The sequence below is a fragment of the Panthera leo genome, chromosome C1 (genome assembly GCF_018350215.1).
Source record: "Panthera leo isolate Ple1 chromosome C1, P.leo_Ple1_pat1.1, whole genome shotgun sequence".
Lineage (NCBI taxonomy): Eukaryota > Metazoa > Chordata > Mammalia > Carnivora > Felidae > Panthera > Panthera leo.
Genome location: NC_056686.1, coordinates 71,802,432 through 71,821,048, shown reverse-complemented (window position 1 = coordinate 71,821,048; position 18,617 = coordinate 71,802,432). Strand labels below are relative to the sequence as shown.

Below are 18,617 nucleotides of genomic sequence, written 5' to 3'. Positions count from 1 at the left end.
CCCTGGTGCCCCAACTAGGTTTCAAAATTATCTCCCTCCCTCCCTTCCTCAGCTCACCCAATCAAAATTCTCATTTCCTGACCAACTTGCCAATGAGTAATACATCGAAATGCCCATCATTGAGGAGGTAATACAAAGCAGCCTACAGGTGAGAAGTCATTTCTTTGAAGTCTCCTTATGCAGCAAGAAAACTATATCTCCTATAAAGTCTCCTTATACAATGAGAAAAACACCTCGCAGATATGATGTGATGATTCCTAATATACATAATAGTGTATGTAATAATAATAATTTTGAAAAGTAACTGTGGGTTTTGTTTTAAGATTTTATTTTTAAAGAATCTCTACACCCAATGTGGGATTTGAATTTACCACCCTGAGATCAATGGTCCCATGCTCCACTGACTGTGCCAGCCAGGCACCCCTGTTTTGTGTGTGTGTGTGTGTGTGTGTGTGTGTATTTTTTAGATCTGTTCTTGGGGATTGACCTTCTGGCCCAGTCTTTAAATAGGGAGATATCTAGATCTAGATAGATCTAGATCTAGATAGTCTTAAAGAGAAAATCCTGTAGGATTCTGGGAATGGGAAACTGGCTGTGTTGTACACTGTTACAGAATTGAAAGAATAAAAGTTAATTTCTTCTTTCCTATCTGAAACCTCTCAGGATACCCTGTAACACTAGCCACCATGTGTTGAGTTTATTTCAGTAACTATTAGCTTATTTCCACGTATGATTCCATTTAATCTTCACAATAATATTAAGATTTGTAATGCAGTCGTCTCCAGAGTACAGGTGAAGAATGAAGCTTGCAGAGGCGTAGCATTAGCTATTTCTTCCATTTTCATACAAGATTCATCCTTAATGCAGCAGGGTGGGTCTTACCATCCCAAAACTGTCAGGGTTTTACACTGGTCTTCTCCGCCTGGCACCTCTGCTCTGTACGGAAAAGTACGGCCTCGCCCAGATGAGGGGGGCGGGGAAAGAGGGCGGAGGCTGCCTCCCCCCAGGGGATGGGTTTGGCGAAGCCCCGCCTCAGAAGAGGGAGGCGTGGCCTCACTCGGATTCTCTCGGAGGCTCTTGGCCCGACTGCCGCAGAGCCGTAAAGGGCTCTAAGAGTCGTGAAGTGGAAAGGCACGGAAGCGTTGCTTTACGACGATTCGGACGGAAGCGCCAGGCCGGCGTTTGCTGCTTGCGGCTTTCGGGCTCACACGTGGGTGGTTTTCGGTGTTCCGGCTCTCAATTCATTCCTTTTGGCGTGGACAAGCCTCATTGAAGGACAGAGTGGCCGCAAAGGCCAAGGGTCGTGAGCTGATGAATATTGCTGTTGAAAATGAAGAGACGTTGGGAGGAGGTCTGCAGAGTGGAGCGGAGGGGTCGCGGCTACGGCTCAAGTCCGGTAGGGAGAGAGTCGGGGGCACAGCCGAGACGGAGGCCGGCCGTGTAGAGGCGGGGAACGGATTGACAGGAATGGGGAAGACAGAGGATAGAGAAGGAACTGGGCAAAGGGTAGAGGAAATGCGAGTGGACCTAACGGTTGTGAAGCAAGAAGTTACGGACTGGTCAGAAATGGAAGAAGGGATGCTGGATGGCCGATGGGTAAAGCAGGAGGTAGAGGATGGACCTAAGGTGAAAGAGGAGAAACCAGGCACTTTGGAAGTGAAGCAAGAGATGGATAGTAGTTTTGTGGTAAAAGAAGAGAAGGTGAACGAAACAGATGTAAAGGAAGAGAAAGTGAAGGTGAAGGAAGAGGTAATGGACTGGCTAGATGTGAAGGAAGAGAAGAAAGCTACCATGGAGATAAAAGAGGAGGTGTTTGTTGGTCAGAACATAAAAAAGGAGGAAATGGTGGATGAAATGTGTGTAAAAGAAGAGAAGTATTTTCCAAAAGAAGAAGTAATGGATGATACAAAGATGAAAGAAGAACCTCACATAAATCCCCCAGTGGGCTTCAAGCGGAAACTGGCCATGTCCAGGTAGGACAGGGAGAAATTCATTGGGGGAAATGCTGTAGAGTCCTCCGTTGTCTAGATTGAAGGAAATCTAGCAGCCAGATGTAGAATAATGAAAAATAAATGCAAATTTTGGTCCCTGAAGCCTGCCTGTTGGTGGTGGAGGGAAGGGGGAACTGGGAAGGCAGGGTTTTGTCAGATGACAACAAATACAGTGAAAATACTTCAGGCTGTTAGTGTCCAGTGGACAGTGTGGTCAAATCAGGAAGTGAAAATTCTGGGGACCAGAAAACCCTTGGGCCAGATTCTGGTTTGACTTAATATGCTCTTGACACACTATTATTCTTAAAGAGATGATGGAGATAAGGAAAAGTCCAATCAAACTAACAATGAAAAAGTGGAGAAGTTAAAATTAGATAAAAATGCACTTGAAGTCTCTCAGTTGTCTAATTTATGGGTTCTATGAATATTTACTGCTTTTGATTTAATTTCCTTATAGTGTGTGATCATGTGACAGCATAGGAAATAAAATTGGGACTGTTAACTGTTAGAACACAGTGGGCCAAATAAAAATAACTGTAGTTTGGTTTTCAGTATCCCAAGATCCTAGAAGAGCAATTAAAGATAGATGATGGTTAATAGTATTTCTAGGCTATTTTAATCCTTATTCTAAGTTGGCTGTGGAGTTGAGAAGAAAAGATGCAGCTGACATTTTGTAAATTTGACTGGGTCTTATATTCTTTTTCTGGTGTGTGTGCCTTTAAGTATCTAAATTCATGGATTGGACTTCTCATTAATGCGTGCACATACGATTGTTAGCAGATTGCCAGGAATTACAAGTTAAAACGTTAGTGAATGATACCATTCTCTGATTGCAGTAGAAAAGAGAAGTCAAAAGTGAGATGATTTTTTTTTTAATTTAATACGTCTTCTTGAATTACGTAGTACTGACAACATTGTAAATGTTATTTGGAGACCGTTTCTTAGAGGAGAATTTTCTAAGGATGTTAGACAGCTGTCAAGTATTTTATCGGTTCCTGGCATATACTTTATTCACTGACTACATGTGTGTAAATTGGTTGTGATGAGTAACTCACCATTTAAAGTTTATGAATAAATAAGTAGAATTAATATTAAGTTTCTCGTGGGCTTTTGTAGGTGTGAAACTTGTGGTACAGAAGAAGCAAAGTACAAATGTCCACGTTGTATGCGATATTCCTGCAGGTATATATGTAATTTCCTACCTTACTACCTCTCTCTATACCCTTCTTACCTCAGAGTATAAAAGTACCTCCTCTTTGTCTCTTCAGTTTGCCCTGTGTAAAGAAACACAAAGCAGAACTGACATGTAATGGAGTTCGAGATAAAACTGCATATGTTTCCATACAACAGTTTACTGAAATGAATCTGCTTAGTGGTAAGTCATCTTATGCACAGCAGATTGGTGATTCCTGGCCATTGCGTATGTCATTTGTTTATTTTTCTATTTTGAAATTTTTAGATTATCGATTTTTGGAAGATGTGGCAAGAACAGCAGACCACATTTCTAGAGATGCTTTCTTAAAAAGACCAATAAGCAATAAACATGTAAGTATTTCTTTTCATCCCTTACAGTTACAATTCCTTTTACTCAGTTAGATTCATTTTTAAACCTAATAAATGTATTAAGTGACTACGGTGATCCAGAGCTATTGCAGTTACTAGTGATACATCTATGACCAGAACAAAGTTCTTCCCCTCATGGAGCTTGTAGTGTGGGGAGAGACAGATGAGAGGCACAGCTATAATTTCAGACAGAGTTAAATACCTGTGGAAGATAAAGCACAGGAAATTAAAGAAAATGAAAATGGTGTTTGTTGGGAGGAGATTGTGAAAGTATTTTCAATATAGGAGTCAGGAGAAGCTTCTCAGGAGATGACATTTAAGCAGTGATCTGAATAATGAGAAAGAGGCAGCCACGTGAACCTTTGGAGGAAGACTATCCAGGTAGTGATAAAAGCATAAGTAAAGACTGGCTTGGAGGGGAGGTTGGCACATTTGATGATTAAAATGGGGACAGGGTGACTGAAACATAGTTGAGTGAGGGAGAGAATATTGAATATGAGGTTAGAGAAACTGGTAAGGGCTCCTAATACAGTCTAAGTGAAAATAGAAGCCATGGCAGTGTTTTGAGCACGTTTGCTTTTTCAAAGAGCATTCATGCTGCTGTCTGAAAAATGAGCATTAGTGGGCAAAAGTGGAAGATTGAAAGCAGGGAGTCCAGTTACAAAGTTATCACTGTGGTTGAGATGAGAAATGATGGTGGCTTGCATAATACTGTTAAATTATGGGGAAGTGACTAGATTCTAATTTTGAAGGAAAAACTAACAGGACTTGTTTTAATACAATTAATTTTCATACCCTTTTATCCCTTTTTCATTCCTTCAGCAGTATGCAGAATTAAAGTTTACATGTTTGAAATATATTTCAACTGCCATTCTAGAAATTCTTTAATAGTGTTATTGAATCATGTCATGGAATTATGTTCCTTTTTCAAAGGCCATTTTGACACTGGAGTTGCAGAATTTTATTGCTTTTAAAACACCTTATTTTATTGGTATTACTGTACTGATACGGACTTGACATTTCACATATCTGAAAGGAAAATTGTCATTCATCAGCATTTTTTCTCAAGATTAATTAAGGATAATTAAAATTCTGCTTAGGAGCACCTGGGTGGCTTGGTCGGTTAAGTGTCTGACTCTTGGTTTCTGCTCAGGTCATGATCTCATGGTTGGTGAGTTTGAGCTCCATGTCGGGCTCCTAACAGGCAGTGTTGAGCCTGCTTGGGATTCTCTCCCTCTCTCTGGTCCATCCCTGCTTGTGTGCGCGTGTGCACACATTCTCTCAAAATAAGTGAACTTTAAAAAAAAGAACATAAAATTCTTCTTAAAAAATAAATTACTCTTTAAATTTTTTGTTTTTATCGTGAAATCTTGCATACATATAAAAAAAGGATAAAATAGGAATACACTGTTCAATGAATAATCATAAAGTGGACATCCATTAACTACCACCCAGGTCTAGAATTAGAACATTATCAACTTCAAAAATGCCCTGCCACTCCCTTGTGCCATTCCCTGATCCATTTTTTTCTTATGAATAGTTTTCTAGTTTATGACCATATTACAATTTATTTATCCATTCTATTGTTCATGGACTCTGGGTTTTCTGTAATAACAAAAAAAAAAAAACCCTTAAAACTGAGAACACTTTTGTTAATGAATTTTGGGTTATGTGCACACCTGTTTTTTCTAGGGTTTACGCCTGGGAGTGAAATTGTTTTATTGTGGGGTGTGCATATCTTCAGTTTTACTGGATGTAACCAAAACATTTTCCAAAGTGGTTATACCAGTTTAGACTCCCAATGGTGTACGTACCTGTTGTCACATCCTCTCCAACACTTGATATGGTCAGGGTTTTAAAATTTTTGTAAATTTGATGGCTATGTAATTTTACTGGGGTTTTTCACTTGCAGTTCTCTGATTCCTTATGAGATTGAGCATCTTTCAAATATTTTATTGGCCATTCGGATTTCCTCATGTGGAATTCCTGTTCAAGTCTCTTGCTCATGGTCAACTTTCTTTTTCTTAACTGGTTTGTAGAGATTCCTTGTATTTCTTGGATGCCTGTTGGTGGTTGTATATGTTATAAATACTTTCTTCCATTCCCAGGCTTATTTTTCACTCTCTATAGTGTCTTTGATGAATAGATGGTCTTAATTTTTTAATATAGTCAAATTTATTGTACATTTCCTTTATTGTTAGTAGTTTTATGTATTTATAAAGAAACTCTTTTATACTTTGAATTTATGAATCTCTTCTTCCATAATTATTTTCTAAAAGCTTTATGTAAAGCATTGCATCTTGCATTTATGACTGTAAACTACCTGAAATTAATTTTTGTGTATCATGTGGAGATCCCATTTAATTTTCCATATGGATAATCCACTTTCTTAGCACCATTTATTGAAAAATTCATCCTTTCCCTACTGCTCTGTAGGACCTCCTTTGTCATATATCACACATCCATACATGCTTGCGGCAGTTTCTGACCTATCTATTCTATTCTGTTGGTCTACTTATCTATATACACCAATATTACACTCCTTTATTTGTAGGTTTTTGTTTTTTTTTTAATGTTTATTTATTTTGAGAGAGAGAGAGAAAGATGGCAAGAGCAAGCAGGGGAAGGGCAGAGAGAAAGCAGGAGAGAGAACCCCATGCAGGCTCCTTGCTGTTAGCACAGGGCCCAACATGGGGCTCGATCTCACAAACCGTGAGATCGTGACCTGATCTGAAATCAGGAGTCGGAGGCTTAACCGACTGGGCCACCCAGGCACTCCTCTTAATTGTAGTTTTTTACTGCAACTAATTATCTCATAGAGTATTTCCTATGACTTTGTTCATTTTTTAGAGTATGGCTATACTTTAGTATGGGTATGGCTGTTAGTAATTCTATAAAAATGTGAAGAATCAGCCTGCTGACTCTACAGTCCCCTAAATTCTCCTGGGAATTTTGATAGGGTTTGCATTTATTTTATAGAGTAACTTGGGTAATTGGACTTCTTTACAGTATTAAATCTTGAAATCCTTCACTGTGTTGTATCTGCATTTACTTAATAGCTTTAGTATCTCTCTAATTTTCTCAGTGGAGATCTTACACATTTTTTGTTAGATTTATTCCTAGGCACTTTATTTTTTCATGCTTTTTTAAGTAGCATTTTCTTTTTTTGTTTTTTTATCTCTTTGCTGGTATTTAAGAATGAGATTTTTGTTGTTATTTTTTTTGTGTTATTATAATCTATGTTTTATAGCACTAAAATTTATCCCAGTGCCTTATCAATAGACACCTTGAGATTTTTCAATTATATACATTTGTGAAGTTAATACATTTATTAAACATTTCATCACAATTTCTTTTTATCTTTCTGTCCTTATTCTTCTCTTTCTCTTGTCTTACTGCCTTATGTTAGGACTTCCCATTCAGTGTCAAGTACTGATGTTGGTAGTAGATATTTATGTTTTAAGCCCCAAGTCCACACAGTATGCAGTTAATCCCTTTGTCAATGAGTTGTGATAACACATGTGAAGTAGTATCTACTAGGCAAGCTCATCAGAGATTCACTGCCCAAGGTTTTTATGGGGGCTGGTCACATAAGCACCCTCTGCCTAGCGAGTGCCAAATTCCAGACTCCCAGAAGAAAAGGAAATCAAACCATATTGTTTTACAGACAATTCAGGCACAGTGAACCATACTTACTATTTTAGGAAAAGTTTTATGTTAGTTTAGGGAACCATTTACCAGTCATTCAAATTCCCACACACTAGCCTAAAGATAACCGTCTCAGGCCCGCTATGTTACCTCTTCTGTACATACTGTTTTGCAACTCCTGATCATAGAGGGGAAACTTTCACAATTGCACCATAACGTTTGCTCTTAAATTTTTTCTAGAAATAATTTGATGACTAGATTATGGAAATTCTAGTCCTAGTTTGTTATCAGATTTTATCATGAATGGTAGTTACATTTTATCAAATACTTTTTCTGTATTTGATTATTTCATTTGTGTTCTTTTAATCTATAATTTTCTAATAATAACAAATAATATTTTAATTGATTTTCTATTTTAAGCTAAACTTGCATGGTGTGTCATTATCATATCAAGCTTTTTATACTTTGCAGAATTCATTTGTATTATACATATATATATACCTTATCCATGCATTCATTTTGTATTTCTGTGCATTAGTGAGATTGACCTCTCATTTTCCATTTTGGTATTCCCAAGTTTCTGTATCAGTATGATTCTAGTTTCAGAAAATTATTTGGGAATGTTCCCATTTTATTCTTGGATGCATTCACTAATATTGTAATTACTTCTTCCTTGGGAGTTTGGTAAAATTTATTAAGGAACCAGTATGGGCTTAGAGTTTGGGCCACTGAGGTATATTCTTTACTATTTGTGGGACCGTGTGTAGGTTTTCTGTGTCTTCTTGAGTTAGTATTAATAGATTACATTTTTCTAAGAATTTGTTCATTTGACCTAAATTTTCAAATTCATTGGCATAAGGTTCTTCATAAACCTTCTCCTTTACATGTCTATAGGAGTTACAGTAATTTCTTTTGTAATATGGTTATTTATGTCTTTTTTTTCCTAGATCAGTTGCTATTACGTTTTTTTCTATTTTGTTAATGTGTCCTCTTAACTTTTGTTATATCTTTTTTATGTTAGCTTAATTGCATTATGATCAGAGAACATACTTTTTTAAGTTCATTCCTTTAAAATGCATCAAGACATGGGGCACCTGGGTGGCTCAATAGGTTGAGCATCCAACTTCAGCTCAGGTCATGATCTCATGGTTCATGAGTTTGAGTCCCACATCGGGCTCTGTTCTGACAGCTCAGAGCCTGGAGCCTGCTTCAGATTTTATGTTTCCCCCTCTCTCTCCCTGTTCCCTGCTTGCTCTCTGTCTCTCTCTCTTTCTCTCTCTCTCTCTCTCTCTCTCTCCCTCTCTCTCTCTCTCTCCCTCTCTCTCTCTCTCCCTCTCTCTCAAAAATAAATATAACATTTAGGAAATCAAATCAAATCCATCAGGACTTGTGTTTATGGCCCAGCATATGGTCAAAGTTTTAATGTTCTCTGCTTAAGAAAAATATATTCCGGGGCACCTGGATGGCTGAGTCAGTTGAGTATCCAGCTCCTGACTTAGGCTCAGGTCATGATACCCAGGTCGTGGAATCAAGCCCTGTGTTGGACTCCGTGCTGAGTGTCGAGCCTGCTTGGGATTGTCTCTCCCTCTCCTTCCTTCCCCTGCTTGCATGCATGTATGCATGTGCGTGTGCACGCTCGCTCTCTCTCTCTCAAAATAAATAAACGTTAAAAAAAAATTCTGCAATTGCTGAATATAGTACTCTATATATACTTTTTAGGTCAGATTTATTAATTATGTTCAAATTGTTTATAATGTTACTTTTATTTTTCGGTCTGTTTTGTCTATAATTTTTAAAGAGAAGTATGTTAACATTTCTCAATAGATAAAATCAAACAGATCTGTGAGTTTACCTTGTGATTCAGTTTGTTTTGCTTTGTGTGTTTTAAGGCTAAATTATTAAATGCATACCTCACGAAATACTTCTTGGTGTATTTAACCTTTGGCATTATGAGGTAACCCTCTCTGTCTCTAGCTTTTTTTGTACTTTGACTAACATTTACAAAGCTGTATCAGTTCTTTGGTTGGTTTTTGTGTGGGCTATTTTTTTCCTTACTTAAGGCCTTTCTGTGTCCTTATGTTCTGGACATAGTTGGTTTCCAGTTTTTCTCCCATCTGACAATCTGTAACTTTTAACTGAATCATTAACCTCATTTACATTTTAATAAAATTACCTGTATATTTGACTTTAAGTGTGTCACCTTAGTTTTGCTATTTGTCCCAGTTTTTTTTTTCTTTTTCTTGTCTTTTGGGCTGATTTTGTTTTTTTTTAATCATTTGAATTTTTCTCTTTTATCAGTTTAGATATAAGTTTATCAGTTTAGATATGTTTATATATCAGTTTAGATATATACCCTTTTTCTATCCTTTCGTTGGTTAAGCTATACATTACAACATGCATGCTTAATTTGCCAATATCTGAAGTTAAGCAGTACCTGAACCAAATGCCTAGACAATGCAAAAGACCTTAAAACAAGAGTTGGCAAACTTTTTCTCTAAAGGGTCAAATAGTAAATATTTCTTCCAGGCCAATATGGTTTCTGTCACAACTACTCAGCTCTGCCATTGTGTAGCAAAAAAGCAGTCATAAACAATATTTAAACAAATGGGTGGGGGCTACATTCCAACAAAATGTATTTATAAAGATAAGTAGCAGGCAAATATAAGTTTATCAGCAGTTAACTGAAATTCCATTTAACCCTATACTGACTTTTCTTCCTGTTTCAATTCTTTAAATTGACTTTTAAAAAAAATCTCCATACAGTAGTTACTGTTTTATTCAGCCAGTGTTTATTTGGGTTTATCTTTATATTTCCCACTGTCTTTGCTCTTTATTCCTTCTGTCATCATCTTAGACCCTTTATTCCTTCTGTCATCACCTTAGACCCTTAGAGATCACTTTTTTTCTGCCTCAGGTACATCCTTTAGAATATCCTTTAGAGACGGTTTGCTGGTTACCACCACTTGGGTTACTTTGTAGATTTTTTGAATTTTTATTTATTTCCCATTCTTCACTCTAAAATGATTTTTCTCTATAGAATTCTGGGTTTAGAATTATTGTTCCACTGTCTTAGGGCTTCCATTGTTATTGTTGCAAAGTCATCTGTTGTTTTTAATTGCCTTTGAAATCTTTTTTACTCTGGATGCATTTTTTTACGTTTTCTGTTATTTGTACTATAATATGAACATGCATCTTTTCTTTTTCTTTATCTTATTTGAGAATTGTTAGATTTCTTGAATCTGTGTTGTATCTTTGATCAGTTCTGGGAAATTTTCAGCCCATTTCTTATTCCTTCTGTCTTCTAAAACTATCATAAATGTAAGTTAAATCTTCTTCCTACCTATCCTTTAACTTAATTGATTTTTTATCTTTTTTTCTCTGTAGTGTATTCTGGATATGTTCTAGTTTTAGTTAGTTCTTATGAAAATTTGCTGAGTCAGTTTTTATAGTTTCTCTTCACTGCAAGTATTTTCAAGCTGTTCTTTTTTTTTTTTTTTTTTTAATTTTGCATAACTGTTCTACAATCTGTGTGATTCTTTTAGTGTCTGAATACATGGAGAATTCTTAGCTACCTCTTTTTTTCTCTTTTGGTCCCTGCTCGCTAACCTTTGTTTTCTTGTATTCCTTATGCTTGCTTATTTTTTATTGAGTGCTACTTTTTTTTCTTAAATGATTTGTGAGAACTTTTTTCAAGAGTAGGACACAGGCCTTTTATTCTGCCAGGTACCTGGGAATATTGCAAATCTGGGCCTATCCTAAATCAAGTTGAAAGTTTAAGATTCCCTTGACCACACAAGCAAAGCAAATCATTTCAGACCTGAGCAAGAACTGGCCCATGACCACAGCTTCTGATGAATTGTTTTTCCTCACCCCCTGCACCCTCCACTGTTCCAGTCATTCTGATATAAATTTCCTAGCATGCTCTGGGGGTAGGGTTTATTTCTGGTTCACCCTTACCTGAATATTAATTAGGCATATTCTGTGACTCAGCCTCATTTCATGAGGGGTTCCTAAAAGATTAGAGTCATAACTCCTACCCTCTTACTGAGAAAGCTGTTGAAAGGAAAAGCCTGTATTTGCCAGAATTTGCAAAATTTTCCAAAAAAAAAAAAATCTGGAGAATTTTCAGCCCATTTCTTATTACTGCTTTGCTTACCTGTCCTGGTTTTCACTTCTTGTTAAATATTGGCGTGTATTTTCTTGTTTTCTTGTTAGCTCTCCAGTGTTTTTTAAGGTGATTTTGAAATGTATTTTATTACATATGTGTCTTTTCCCCATTCTCTGATATTCTTAGATGTTTTCAGTGGGAGAATTGGTCCTTATAATTGTCACCATTACTGAAACCAAAGCCCTATAAGTTATAAACTTGCATGTAATTTCTTAAATTATTTCTCTTTTTAACAAGTGATAGCTGACTCTTCCTTTCCCTTGGCTTATGATTTAATTCTCTAACTCTTAGTGTTGCAGAACCAAAAACTTGCACTTACACTTTGCCATTTGAGTGTTCAAGGAAGAAAACTTGATGATATTACTTCCTTCACTACTTTCTGGTATTGCCTAGTTCTGCTCAGCCAACCCAGACGGGTAGTGGAGTAAAACATGTCAGAGCCAGAATATTCACATGTCCCATTTTGTATAGCCTACAGTAGTAGCTACATTAAGTTAAGCCTTGTAAGTAGGCAATGCCTTGGTTCCTCCCATGAGTGAACTACCTGTATAGTTGTATACAGCCAAGTATGGTATAAAACCTCAGAAAGGGGTACATGGGTAACTCAGTTGGTTAAGCATCTGACTCTTGATACCGGCTCAGGTCGTGATCTTGCAATCGTGAGATCAAGCCCTGCAACAGGCTCTGTGTTGAGCTTGGAGCCTGCTTGGGATTCTTTCTCTCTCTCTGCCCCTCCCCCATTTGTGCAAGTGTGCATGCGCTCTTTTTCTAAAAATAAACATCAAGAAAAAAGTTCAGTAAAAGAAAAGGAACGGTACAAGTAGCCCCTATGAATTACCAAATGTTTTTAAACATCTCATTAAATCCTTCTTTTGGCTTACAGAACATATGATTAACAAGACAGCCTCCAGAATTGGCTATATCTGGGTTTTATTACAGGCTCTCACTCTCAGAAATAGGTGTATAATGTTGGCATCTCATTAACTTTCCTTCCTAAATTGAGGGTAGTAGTAGGTACCAGTCTCAAAGTATTGTGAGGATTAAATGAGATACTAATGTTCAGCACAGTTTGTGAAACATAAGTACTCAATAAATGTTAATTATCATATTTTGAACACTGTTTTATTCACTGTTGAAATTTAAGGCATTTTAAAATTAATTTTTCTATTTATTTATTTTTGGTTGTTAGATGTATTTTATGAAAAATCGTGCTAGAAAGCAAGGTATTAATTTAAAGCTTCTACCCAACGGATTCACAAAGAGGAAAGAAAATTCAACATTTTTTGATAAGAAGTAAGTTTCTAACTTCATTCTTAGTATATTGGGTATTCTAATTTGATCAGGAACATCTTTGAAGGTTTGGTTTGATATAGAGCATTGCTGCCCAAAGTGTAGTCTGTGAGCTTTTTGTTACTGGTCTGTGGCAAGATGATCGCACAAATTGAAAATAAGCATTTAGAAATTTTAACTAATTTTATGTCATGTGAATAATAAAAATTTGAGCTTACAGTTTATGTGTATGTGTGTGTATGTGTGTATCTGAGACCTAAGATACCATGGAAGGTTTCAGGGGCAAAATGATGAATCAAAGCAGGACCCTGCACAATTTTGACCCAAGCAGTTTGGCATTTATAATCCTTTCTACTTAGGGAAATACGATTTCACTTGAAAGCCAATGCTGAGGAAGAGAGAGGCTTGGAAAACTTACTCTGTAGTAAATCTGAAGTATAGATGATACAATAGAGATTAACCTGTGCTTTCTGAGAGTTTTAGGTCTGAAAGGTCCCATTAGTACAGAGGGGAACAGGATCCCAAAATATATCAAGTAGCCCACTAAATTATTAGATAATACTTTTCAAATGTCCACCTTCTGGATTTGGAGTAAAAAAATTCCTGAGTGAGTTCCTCCTTCCTTAGCCTCTTAGTAACTTAGTAACTGCAACTTAGTAACTTGCAGTTAAATTCTCTGGGCCACATCTGCATGATGTGGGGGTTGTACTAGGTAAACCCTAAGGTTCCCTTCCAGTTTTACCACTTCATAAATTGAAAAGGCAAAACCATCAGAATTATCATTACTCTAATAGAATTTCCACCTTTTCAAAAAAATGTTATATTAGGAGATGGTGTTACCCATTTATTTTTTTATGTTTCAAGAGGAATATTTATAAAAAGTGATTTTGCTTTTTCCTGGGTAGCTTTCCAGAAATAAAGTAATGTTTTGCATTTATCAAATATGAGATGATTCCACTGTGCATTTTCAAGCTGACATATTTAGAAATTGACATAATTTGTTTGTAATTTAAGGTAACTGGTTTATGTCTTCTCAAATATAAAATATATTCCTGTGTTATGAAGGAAACCATTCAGACTGATTGTTATGAGAGCTTAGTTCTCAGCACTAAAAAGCATGTACCCTCAAATGTAAAATTTGGGGGTCTCTATAAATACAAGAATGTATGTTAGAGGTTTTTTTTTTTTTTCCCCTTCCAAAAATAAACATTCAGTATGTCTCTTAGATTTAGAACCCAAATTTATACTCAGTTATTTTGTTACACCTCAGATCTGTGAAGTGGCAAATTGGACTCTTTCTGCATTAATGCCTTTGGCTGGTGAATTTGCAATTGTCTGGGGTTGGTTTTCCTTAAATTTTTTAGTGTTTTCCCATGAGGACATTAGCAACATACTTCATAACAGGCTTTATTATTTTTTTAATATTATTAAAAAATTTTTTTAAATAATTTACTGTCAAGTTAGCTAACATACAGTGTATACAGAATAGTCTTGGCTTCAGGAGTAGATTCTCGTGATTCATCACTTACTATAACACTCAGTGCTTATCCCAACAAGTGCCCTCCTCAGTGCCCATCACCCATTTTCCCTGCCTCCTCAACCCCTCACACCCTATCAACCCTCAGTTTGTTCTCTGTATTTAAGAGTCTCTTATGGTTTGCCTCCCTCTCTCTTATTTTTTCCTTCCCTTCCTCTATGGTCTTCTGTTAAGTTTCTCAAATTCCACATATGAGTGACAACATATGATACCTGTCTTTTTCTGACTGATTTATTTCACTTAGCATAATACCCTCCAGTCCCATCTATGTTGTTGTAAATGGCAAGATTTCATTCTTTTTCATCACAGAGTAGTATTTCATTGAGTGTGGAATCACACCACACCTTTATCCATTCATCAGTTGATAGACTTTTGGGCTCTTTCCATAGTTTGGCTATTGTTGATAGCATTGCTGTAAACATTGGGGTACATGTGTCTCTACAAATCAGCACTCCTGTATCCTTTGGATAAATTCCTACTAGTGCTATTGCTAGGTGGTAGGGTAATTCTATTTTTAATTTTTTGAGGAACCCCCCCCATGCTGTTTTCTAGAGTGACTGCACCAGTTTGCCTTCCCACTAACAGTACAAGAGGGTTCCCCTTTAGATTCAATTTCTTTGCTGTTTTCACACATGTAAAATGGAGCTGATGGTAGCTATTGTGTAAAGTTGTGACCTTTAGTGTATTAATTTACCTAGCCACTAACTGGAGTGTAGGAAGAAATGAGTGTATGTAGCAATTGTAAAACTAATACATCTTCATCATAAAAAAAAGTGTAATGGAAAAACAGCACCTATAAATTCTACTATGTGGATATGACCACTGATAACATTTCATGTTTCTTCTAATCATGTTTTCTTCTTTTTCCATTAGTAAAATACAACATTAAATACATAAGAGTATGCAAAGTTACATGGCTCTTTTCAAGTTCAAAATTATTAATATTTTTATGAATAAAAGGATACTTTTTTCTGCAGCTGCATTTGTTAATGCAAATCTGCCATATTTCTAAGTAGTGTATTCTAGTTATGACTATCATATTTATTTAATTATTACCATATTCATGAACATTTAGCTTATTTCTGGTTTTTAATTATTAGAAATGCCATAATAAACATTACATTAAACAATTCTTCCTTGAAGAAATGGCTTTGTGTGCTTACATGACTTTTTCTTTGCAATCAATCCCTAGAAGTAGAATTGCTGGATCAAAGACTGCATGCATTTAAAATTTTGAGAGGGGTGCCTGGGGCTAGTTGGTAAGGGTCTGACATTGGCTCCAGTTATGATTTCATGGATTGTGAGTTCAAGCCCCACATTGGGCTCTCTGCTGTCAGCACAGAGCCCACATCGGACCCTCTGTTTCCCTCTCTTTCTACCCCTTTCCTACTTGCGTGTGCGCTCTTCTCTCAAAAATAAGCATTAAAAAATAAAATTTTTGAGAGAGACTTCAAATTACCCTCCCCAAAAAAGTACTGCTTTGTATCTTCATCAGAAAAGTATATGAGAATGCCTATTGTAGTTATACTTGCACTTTAACTGAATGTAAATTTTTCTTGCATATCTGATTATTGGAAAGACTGAGCTCTTGAATTTTCTCTTTTAAGATGTGCTTTTTTATAGCTCATCTTACTCTCATAGGGAATATTTTCACCAGTCTGTTTATCCTTTAATTTGGTCTTACAGTCATCTTGATTCGTTTTAAATAGTTGTAAAAAAATTCTGTATAGTATAGAGATAGGAAAATGGAGTGGTTAAGAGCACAAATTGGACCTGAGCTACCTAGGTTCCTATTTATGATTAGCCTTCTCCTAGCTATGTGATATTAAGCTAAACCACCTAACTTTTTTGTCTTAGCTTCTCATCTGAAAATGTGACTAGTAATAATACTAAACTGGGACTAAACCAGTTTTCAGTTCCATTTGTGATATATGAGAATACCTATTTAAACATCTTGCTATCACTGAGTTCTCTCTTAAAAAAATATTGCTAATTTGATTCAAATGACATTTTTTAAAATTTCCTTTTATTTAAAAAAAAATTTTTTTTTTAACATTTATTTTTGAGACAGAGAGAGACAGAGCATGAATGGGGGAGGGTCAGAGAGAGAGAGGGAGACACAGAATCTGAAACAGGCTCCAGGCTCTGAGCTGTCAGCACAGAGCCCAATGCGGGGCTTGAACTCACGAACCGCGAGATCATGACCTGAGCTGAAGACAGACGCTTAACCGACTGAGCCACCCTGGCGCCCCAAAATTTCCTTTTATTTAATTGCTACTGAGATGAAACATTTGACTACACGTTTCAGAGTGATATCTGAGTTCAAGTGTAAAATTTGACTTGCTGGAAGGAGGGGATACTACATCTTTTCAAAGGATTTATTTTCACTTTCCATGCCCCAGTAGTCTGTTTTTAAGAGACTCATTTTCAGTACTCTTTTTCAACTTTCAGAAGTGATTAATGCTTTGACTCCGAGAAACCTAAATTTGAACATTGCCGCTACCATTTAGTACACAGTACGTGACCTTGGGCAAGATTGAATTTACTGCATTGAATGGATTAAATGAAATGATAACTAAAGTAGTACCTAGCACTGCTTCTCTTAGCTGAAACCCTTGGGGATATGGTAAATTTACTATATTCACTTCTAGGAGGTCTGGGGCAGTATTACATAAACAATACTATGTCTACAGTGAAACATGCAAATATTTACATTACAATAGGTAAATGATTGTGAACTGGCTCAGGCAGGTTTTGCTGGCTAAGGAGTTAAGGAAAAAAATCTTTAAATTTCAAATATTTGGGGACTTTGTTACTGGTCACATGAGATTTCAGTCCTGTATACTAAGAGGACTATTATAACTCCTAAAGTATTAAATTGCCCATTTGCTTATTTAAGCAGCTTGAGTTACAGTTTAATAAAAAACTCAAATGGAACTTGTTTAAAATTAAACATTCCAATGTTAATTTCTGAACAGAGTGAAGAATTCTTTGTGGTGTTTTTGTAAGTTTTCTGTGAAGTCTGAAATTATTTCAAAATACAAAGCTTAAAAAACCTAAATACCCTCATGTGAAGTGTGACTAATGCTGTATAATTGTGCCTGAGTTACCTCTGTAGAACTATCAGTAGGTTATATAGCAAGTGTAATAGGTACCTTAGAAGCATAGGTTCATTGCAAACCCAAGTATCCTTTATGGTAGGAGTATTTGACCAGTATTCGACCAGTATGAATCTCCTAAGTCTCATATGCAAAATTGTGTGATGTGCAAATTTTTATAAGAATAGGAAATGTAATTTTCATGTTATAGTCAAAGGTGGAATATAACACTAACCAATCTGTGAGGTCAAAAATGTATTTAATAGTGATGAATTTTAGAGGACTGGTGAATTTACAGGAATGTCATAATAGGTAGCTTCAATGAATAAAGAAAAGTTAAGGGATGCTTATGTTAAGAATAAGTTGAGGGGCACCTGAGTGGCTCAGTTGATTACGCTTCTGACTTGACTTCGGCTCAGGTCATGATCTCACAGTTAGTGAGATCAAGCCCTGTGTCAGGCTCTGCTGACAGCATGGAGTCTGCTTGGGATTCTCTCTCTCTCCCTCTATCTCTGCCCCTACCCCATGCACATGCACACACACTCCCTCTCTCTATCTCTCTCAAAATAATAAATAAACATTAATTTAAAAAAAAGGAATAAGTTAGGCTAAAGCAAGATTGACATTCTCTCTTAAAAAATAGAAGAGCTTAATAAGGAAATGTGTCCAGTAGAAGACTCACCTGCTTTCTCTGGAGCAGATCCCAGACCACTTCTTTAAAATAGTGACTCTTTCAGGGGCGCCTGGGTGGCTCAGTCAGTTAAGCGTCCAACTTCAGCTCAGGTCATGATCTCATGGTTTATGAGTTTGAGCCCTGCGTCGGGCTCTGTGCTGACAGCTCAGAGACTGGAGCCTGCTTCAGATTCTGTGTCTCCCTCTCTCTTTGCCCCTCCCCCTCTTGCACTCAGTCTCTCTCTCTCTCTCTTTCAAAAATAAAAACTAAAAAATAAAATAAATAAATAAAATAGTGACTCTTTCAGAGCTAACTTGTTTACCTCCTCTCTTTGTGGGGCATTATAAACTTATGTTCACTTTCACTCATTGCTAATCAATTACTGTTGGAAGAAATATGAAAGATTTATATGAAGAAAACCTAAACTGTACTGAATGACTTAAAAGATTGGAACAAATGGAAAAAGGTACCTATTCTTAGGAGACTCGGTATTATATAAATAACATTTCTTAAATGAATGATTTTTATATCTGATGCGATCCTAATGAAAATACTAATTTTGTTTGGTTTTGATTTGTGATTTTTTTTGAGAAGAAGGAAAGAGTTTATAATAATATGACTTATGTTCATTTTGAAAAATAAACATGGA

At 36.3% G+C, this 18,617-nt stretch overlaps 1 protein-coding gene across 2 annotated transcripts in view; it reads left to right on the top strand.

Annotated features, from left to right (window-relative positions):
* The first annotated feature begins 1,126 nt into the window (after positions 1–1,126).
* Positions 1,127–18,617, top strand: part of ZNHIT6 (zinc finger HIT-type containing 6) — a 104,794-nt gene continuing 87,303 nt past the window's right edge. Inside the window, exons 1-5 of one of the 2 annotated variants that reach the window (XM_042952470.1) lie at positions 1,127–1,973; positions 3,108–3,173; positions 3,260–3,366; positions 3,451–3,536; positions 12,560–12,663. In XM_042952470.1, the coding sequence (XP_042808404.1) occupies positions 1,312–1,973; positions 3,108–3,173; positions 3,260–3,366; positions 3,451–3,536; positions 12,560–12,663 (1,025 nt within the window). In that variant the 5' untranslated portion in view covers positions 1,127–1,311. The remainder of the gene's footprint in view (positions 1,974–3,107; positions 3,174–3,259; positions 3,367–3,450; positions 3,537–12,559; positions 12,664–18,617) is intronic. The other variant, XM_042952469.1, reaches the window with a different exon arrangement.